The sequence below is a fragment of the Haplochromis burtoni genome, unplaced genomic scaffold, assembly GCF_018398535.1.
Source record: "Haplochromis burtoni strain Fernald_Lab_line unplaced genomic scaffold, NCSU_Asbu1 Contig_183, whole genome shotgun sequence".
NCBI lineage: Eukaryota > Metazoa > Chordata > Actinopteri > Cichliformes > Cichlidae > Haplochromis > Haplochromis burtoni.
Genome location: NW_024582544.1, coordinates 480,584 through 488,925, shown reverse-complemented (window position 1 = coordinate 488,925; position 8,342 = coordinate 480,584). Strand labels below are relative to the sequence as shown.

Below are 8,342 nucleotides of genomic sequence, written 5' to 3'. Positions count from 1 at the left end.
AACAGATTCAGCAGCAACAGTTCCAGCAGCAGAAACAGATTCAGCAGCAACAGTTCCAGCAATGGCAACAGATTCAGCAGCAGTTTCAACATCAGCAGCAGCTGCAGTTCCAACAGCCCCAGATTCAGCAAGCCCAGCAGCTGCAGCCTCAGCACGATCAGTATCAGCTGCAGTTGAACCAGCAGCAGAAACAGAAGCTGTTCCAGCAGCAGCAACAGCAGCACCAGGCCTACACTACTCAGGCAGAGCCCTCCGGTGTGCCCAACAACATCAACTACCAGCCCCAGGCTCCTCCACCCTCCAGCCAGGACCAAAACCCTGAGCAGGTCACCCTAGAAGAAGAAGAAGAAGAAGGAGATGGAGGAGGCAACAGAAACATGTTGACCCTTCTTAGAGGAGTAAAGCTCAGAAGGACCATCACCAATGATCGCTCTGCCCCTCTCCTACCCCCTCCAACCAATCACAAATGAGGCTGACAAGCAGATTTTTATTTCTCTGCTAAACTGTTAAGTTTAGTTTGGTTTCTGAAGAGATATCAGAGTGTGTCAGCACAGAGAAAACTCAAACACACTTTGAAAGTGTTGACAGATTGATTTTTTTTCCCGCTGGAACTCAACATTGCTTGTTTTATTTTATAAATTTACTTGATTGTCCTTTTAAATTTATGTTTTAAGCATTTTTGAGACTTTTCTGTTGTTGCAGCAAACGTCTTTTTGCCTTTTTTTTTCATGCATTTTGATTGTGGATAAAGTTTTTGTGTGACTCAGTCTTACAGAAAGAACTTTTGATTTGATTATTTTAGTTGGTACTCACTTCCTGGTCAGAAAATGTCATTAGGCAGAACAGGAAGCTGTTAGCATCTTTGGCCTGGCTGTGTTTGATTTGCTTTCTGCTTAGTCTCCCAGGATGGCGGGGTTTATCAGTAGTTCAGTGGACTCACAGTGGTTGAACCATGATCGTGGAGTTTCGAATTTACTGACTCGGGGTCAGTGATTGTCTGGTGTATTTGATCTGAGTATTTAGTTGGTTTCTGGTCATCTCAAAGAGCCAAATGCTAACACTCGTGACTTTGCATCTGGCTTTAGATTTAAATAAGGTAGAACAAGAAAGAGTTTGAGGACACAAGGACTGGGTTTGAGATATATTGAGATATATATATATATATATATATATATTTTTTTTTTAAGTGGCATATGGTCTGAGGTCACTTGATTGCTCTTACCTTAGATTGGAGATTTGTGCCACTCCTGGGACTCCAAATGTTTCCTCTGAACGTGAGAGTTTGTGGAATACAATGAAAAATGTTACTGTGGGGAAAAACTCTGGTTTGCTGTGTAAATAAGCATCAAATTTTTTTAGAGCAAAAATCACAAATAGACAGCGGTTTGTTGGCAACTTTATGAGGCAACACTGATGTTTCAGAAGAAGCGGCTTGACAAATGTGGGTTGCATTTTTGCTAAACATAGCTGGCTATGATGAGCTGAACTGTAGAACAAAACTACCACAGGGGACTGATGGTTTGAATGTACTTTATAAGGTAAACGCTGCCATGTTTCAAGACTTAGATTTAGTCTAGACTTAGTCTTTAGATTTATTTACACAGATATTTGCATCAACAAGAATGCTTTAAACATCATTTTGTTAAAGAGATATTGTGGACAAGATACTACATGAATACCAAGAAATAGGTTTTTGGCATTTCTTGTTACTTGGTGACCAACATATACATTAATCCAAAACAACTTTAAAGTAATTGTTTGTAGTTCTCTTTATTTCCACTATTATTGGAACCCACAGAACCTATGCATCGGTTTATTCTGGTGTCTTCTGTAAATGCATGACTGAATCTGGGTGGTTTGTAGGCCATGTCGTGATAATTCATGTTATGTGGCTTTGAAGTCCACTTGATGAGTCTGCATATCCTGGTTACAATATTTTAAGGAGTCCTCCTTGTTGTTGTTCCCCTGTATAGTTATAGGACATCAATGATGCGGATTTAAGCACAGCTAACATGTTGGCACGAGGAACATTGAATAATACAGTTTTATTCACAAGTAGTAAAAGCTATGCTGAAGTTATGTTTGAAGGGCATCAGGAGCAGATGTAACTTGACAATTATTTCGATTTTTAAAAAGAGTTATATTATTATATAAAATGTGAGAAAACCATAAAAAATGTCTCGTTTTTCTAAATTACTCAGATTATATTAAACTAAGTTATTTTTTTCAGCTCTAGTTACAGGTTTAAAAATTGTTTTTGAGTATCAACAAAGACCTTGTGATTTTTCCATATTGACTATTGGAAAATTCAGAAGCTACTTATAGCACTATGCTTTTATCATTTAGACAAACATTTTTCAAATTAGTTTCTATAAACAAAGGATCTGCTATATTCAGTGAAGTTTAAGTTTTGCTTGAAGTTTTCAATTCAACTCCACCCACTGAAATATCTCTGAAACATTCGTTTTAGTTGATTTACTGTAATCAACTCGGATAAAATGCTGCTGAGCCTCAAACTGTCGTAACTTTAAATTAAACATTTTTTCTACAGAGTTTGGTTGGACTGAAATAGCTGGTTCTATTTTTGATCTTTGTTCCAATTTGGTAAAATGTTTACCTCTGCTAATCATGACCTTCTAAATCGTATAAGTCTCTTTATTTTATTTTTTTATTCCCTGTTTTGTTTTTGTTTTATTTTGTTTTTTAGTTTATAGTCCTTTAAGTCACACCTCAGATGTTTTCAGTAATTAACCTGGAGTTTTGTCTTCTGATGCACTTCAGTCTAAGGCCATGAGAAATTGGGGGCGCTCAGTTCCTGTGCTTGAACCAGAAAAATATAGCATCAAGTGCAGGTTAATAAAAGTTGACTAAAGAAATAATTTGTAGCTTAGCATATTTTACCATGGCAGCCTCATTACTTGGGTGTTTCCTGCTAATACAGCTGCTAAACCGATGTGTTGCTTCTAAAAGTTGCCCATCTTCTTCATTTGTGAGCTGTTAGCATGTTGGACTCAGATTGTCCTCAGTTAAAGATTAGGCAAATTTGAGTGGTTAAAATAATTTTTGTTGGAGCAACAGCTGATTACTTTTATAATAATTTAATGTGGTAGTTCTTCTGTTGATTAATCCAACAATAATTAGGTTTATAAAAGATCAGGAAATTGCACAAAACAGTCAAATGTCCAAAATCCATAAATAGTCAAATTACAATTTTAGAAATCAAAGAAAGTTTTTTTTTCTTTTTGTGTTGGGGGGTCTTCTTTTTTTTTTTTTTTTAATAATTGATTAATGAATTATTAATTTTTCCACATTGTTTTAATTCTTAGCTCAAAATTTTACATTCTAATAAATTATTTCCTCTGATTCTTAAAACTTCAAATTTTGGTTTAAAAATTATATAAAACATGGACGTAGCTTCTATATTTAAGTGAATACCTGCATTCTCGCCAACAGCCAACACGGGGGACAAATGTTGTTAGAAAAAGAAGTCTGTGGACAAACAACCATACTTCTTACTTATCTGTGATCTCTCTTTCCTGATGAGTTGTTGGGCTCTGTCACTGCTTTGAATACAACGTTATTTTCATTTTAATTCTTCTTCCTATTAGTCTCATAAAGCAAAGTGAGGGTTAGTTTAAGCTGTGCAGTGTTTCTGGGATTCTCAGATTGCCCTCTTGCTCGTGCCAGCAGTGGGTGATTTCAGAGGCTACATCCATCTTTTATGTACAGTCTGTGCCTATTGGACAGGAAATTATAACATGATAGCAATTATGATACTTTCTACCAAAATTATACCTGAAACTGCTGAGACGACATTAAAGCAGGAAAATTTAAGTTAATTCAACCGGTAAATTTTTTATTTTGGTTCGTAGCTCCTAATTTCTTTGGTGCGAGGAGCTCTGGGCCTCAGTATTTCTAAAGTTCTACTTTGAAGTTGCCTGTGAGAGACCTGCTGCATGCTGGGAAATGCAGTCTGCTTTGTGGTCAGCTGGTCCTGGTCAGTTCCCGGAGAGACTTTTGTGTATTTTAAGACTTCCTGCAGCTTCATTCTGATTCGTCTTTAAGCCTCTCTTTTTGATTGGACCCAATGAGCCCCACAGCAGTTGTGTATGTATATATTAGTGCTTCTATTCCTGGGAGAGATCTAAGTCTATAAATCTATATAAAGATGTACGTATACGTATCCTGATTGTACTTTTATTTTGTTGATTTATTATTGATCTGATGACGTGGTTGGTTGGATCTGACGCTGCCAGTGATCGTCGCTCATCATATTTTTTTTGTAGAAAAGCTTTAAAGGAGGAAACCCAGTGAACTTCCAGGTCTTTGAGGATCTGATACCTGATTGGACATCAGACTGTTAAACAAAAGGACTGAAAGGACATCTAGATGATACAAACCAAGAGAATGTAGACATGTTCTGTTCTTCATCTTTTGACGCTCGCTGTGGGATCAACAATAATAATAATAATAATAATGCTGATGCTGATTGGTTCTGGTATTTTTTTTTTGTCTGTGTTCTGTTTACTGTACTCTTTACACCTGTAGCAGTATACATTTGCTGTAGGAGTGCTCTGTTTCTATAAAAAGTTCAATATGCAGAAAACTGAAGGACTGCTGACAGCTATTCATAGAGCTGAAACTCTACAAAATAAGCAGTTCTGATAACTTTGGTCAAACACTGCAAGTAAACATTCATCTTTTGTTTTTGTCCTTATTTTTGTTGTATTGCAGCTACTTTATCATTTACAGTACCAGCCAGCACCTCCTCTAACTGAAGTGCTCTCACATGATCCTCTGGGGTGTGATTTAGGCGTGTGTGGGGTACAAATACAAAATCCTTTCCACGGAGTACAGCGAACACATATAACAGTGTCCTCAAAAGGGACCCTTTACGCTGCTCCTTATTTTCTGCCATTTATGTATTCTGTTAGTGGGATGGATGTTAATGTTAAACATGGCCAAAGTTTCAAATAACGAGTTCAACATTTTTACAAGTAATCACCAAGAGCCAAAATCTCAAAGTGCTTTAGTTCCTTTCTACTCTTACAACTGTACGATGTCATTAATAGCATATATCCCTATTGTGGTCATCTCAGCCCCACCCACATCAGAAGATATGTATCCTAAAGGGGCCCTGTTCTGCGTATTTGTTTGCCCTACTACAGAAGCTCAGCATGATTTATCCTGTAATGTTCACGCTGCCATGCAAAAGCAGTGGTACCTGTGCTTCTGTAGGACCAGTGAAGTGGCGAACGAGTAAAAAGCGATTACAGTTGTGTTTTTTTTATTGAATTTATTGAAAGGATCCTCAATAATCTGAATGATGGGCAGTAAAAAAAAAAAAAACATTAAAAAATGCCTTTTTGTCAAATCAGCTGATTTCATTGTGTGAAGGGAGGAGGAGAATGGTGGAGTCGTCTATAACACCTTAGAAGCGAGGACATGACCACTTATTTTTATTTTCATGGTGAAGTCCAAACTGCATCCAGGATGCAAATGGCTATGTTATACTCCTGACACAACATTAGCTCTTTGCAAGCATCTGCACGGACAGCATGCTAACACAAAGGCAGCAAACAGTCCAGTGTGATGCCAAAGCTGAGTGTAAGCTGACCTGACCTCATTTTCAGCAGGTAACAAAAGCATTGGGGCCTCAGGTCCTACCTGCACGTGGTTGGTGATGGCTTTGAAGTCTTATCGGGCTGGTTTTTGGTTTTGTGCTCAAACTTGAACACTAGAAGGAAGATCATGTGTTTGTGGTCAGTAGGACATTTGGGTGGGGCTGCAGCTTAACTTTTATATTCCTAACTGGTTATCATCTTACACTGAATTTCAGAGCATGTTATGGACTGACACAGTAATGTAACAACACTGGCTACTGGGAGGCTGTTAGCACCCATCCTAGCTAATGCTAATAACATTCATGACCTCAGGCAAGATGAAGAGGAAGCATGGGCTTGCTGGCAGGTATTTTCCCACACAGGTGACTTTGATAAGATAAGATAAGGTAACTCTTTATTATCATTGCACAGTCATAAATGGTATAATGAAACTGGAAAACTGTCCCATGTCGGCACTATGTACAACACGACACGGTAACTTAACTTTGCTGCAACTCCCCTGAAGTCTTCACCTGTAGGCATGACTACTACATTCACAAGAGTATGTGTTGTTATGGTTGCAGTGGAAGCAGGTGAACTTGGAATTTAGGTGAAAGTTGAGGTAAAGATGGCAGCAGCTGTGACTGCAGGCTAAAGCAGTAACTTGGCTCATGTTGTCCTTTCATAAGGCACTGAGTCATCTTTTAATCTTTGTCTTTTCTTTCTTCTTCTGCTCCCCCTGCTTTGTGTTGCTCAGAGTCATCTGATGCTCAGGGGCAGCAGGTGGGAGGCGAGGGACTTGAATTAAAGACACGTGCATTTTTTTTTTTTTTAAATCTTTGTGAGAACAGTTGTTGGTATAATGTATTCATTAACCCCTCTAATCCCAGCCTAAACCAGACTCTATTATGAATCCTGAAACCGAGACCAAACTCGCAAAAACGCGCTTTGAAGATTTGAAGTCAGCACAGTCCAGACCCATTCTTCTCTTTAAGAGGTTCAAGATGATACTTGTCCACATAAGCATACAAAACACACAAAAAGACAGGTGAGTTTGTCCACTTGTAAGGAACTTAGTCACTGTTACATAAAACCTTGAAGCTGTGACAGTGGTGAGTCACGCTGACCCAAATACTGAAGGAGGCAAAGCCCACATCACAGTGACGGTGCACAAATCTCTGTGTTACACCAGTGTTGCAGCAGATGGAGTTTCTCTCTGTACCAGCAGAGGATGCAAGAGACCAAAACAGTATAAAGCCTTTACATGCACCTCTGAGAGTAAACATGCTTAAGTCTTATTCTTTTTTCCTGTAATTTCACCTCCGATTCTTTGCGTTTGTCCTGTTTCACACTGTCCAACTCTGTTCTGAATACCACAATACTGAAAATAAACTTAAGGTATTATATATGTTAAAATATACTCCTAATGATTAAACTACATTTTTAATAGTGAGACAGTCTGTGAGCAGCACTTTAGATCCTGTAAGTAAAAGTTAAAGCCACCCTGGTACCTTGTATATCCCACAGTATTTAATATACTGTATATAACATGATCCTCCCATCCCTTTTCTTCCATTTATTGGATTTCCGGTTACTGTGGGTCTGGAGTACATCCCATCGGTCACAGAGTGAAGGGCAAGGATCACCCTGGACAAGTCACCAGGCTGTCTCAGGGCCAACACACAGAGACCTCCTCTCATTATGAAGTTTTGAGCTGAGGTTTTTCGCTATTTTGTGTTTAAGGTGATTTGATCAGACAGAGAATGTGAGGAACACTGCAAGCTCATATCGCACGAGCGATATGTCGATCACAAAACTGTTTTATATTCCTTTATCACCCCTCAGCTGCAAAAGGCTGATTATGCGTCATCGTCATCCTGGCGGGGAGGTGACGTGGACGCCCAAGTTTGTGAATGCGATAACTCAAGAACGAAATGACGTACCAATTCCAAATTGTTACCGTAGCTATATCTACTGAAAATCTTGAATGCGACCTCAGTCTTAAGATCAAGGTCATAGGTCAAGTTTTCTGAAAATCTTGTGAATGCGATGTAGGAATTTCAAATTGATACCATGGGTACATCTATTAGTAGGCTGAGGGGTAGCACTGGCTGCTGTCAGTCTTTTTATGAATCCCAGTGGAATCAAAATTCACTAAAAAAAAACATTGTATTAAAAAACAAACTGAAAATAGCACCTCAGAACATGAACCTGTCAGAAAAAGTGTTAATGCCCCCTGCTGGCCATTACATTTCTGAGCTCAATTAGTCCATACCATTGACTGTAGAAAACAGTCAATGGTCCATACTAAAAACAGATTTATCTCTATCCTGTTAATGCTCCCATCTCATCATGTAGCGTTTAGGGGTTTTCAGCTTTTGCTAGCATGCTCTTTTTTTTTTTTTTCTTTCAGTAAGTTGATGCTAATCGTCCCCGCTTGTTGAAAGCATCATTATCTTCAAGAGGTTTCCCCTCTTTGTGAGAGGGAGAGAGAGAGGATTGAGGCTCGTGGATCGTGCCGAGTTGTTTGTTCCTTTGTGTGTTCTTGTTCATGGTTTTGAAATAAAAAGTGTATTCATTAGGCTGAAATAACATTTTATGTGAATGTCCTGATGAGTCATGGTAAATGGATGATGGTGAGATCAACTCTGTGAACATTCACTCGGAGCCGGTGACTCATCCAGAGTGAAATGAGCTACAGCCTTCCCTGCGCTGTAGCACAGACACTAAAGTCCTTTT

General features: G+C 38.7%; 1 protein-coding gene across 1 annotated transcript in view; it reads left to right on the top strand.

The window, feature by feature from the left end:
* Nucleotides 1-8,006, top strand: part of mtss1 (MTSS I-BAR domain containing 1) — a 79,812-nt gene extending 71,806 nt beyond the window's left edge. The window contains exon 16 of the mRNA XM_042225824.1: nt 6-8,006. Coding sequence (XP_042081758.1) covers nt 6-470 — 465 coding nt within the window. The 3' untranslated portion in view covers nt 471-8,006. The remainder of the gene's footprint in view (nt 1-5) is intronic.
* Nucleotides 8,007-8,342: the final 336 nt, after the last annotated feature.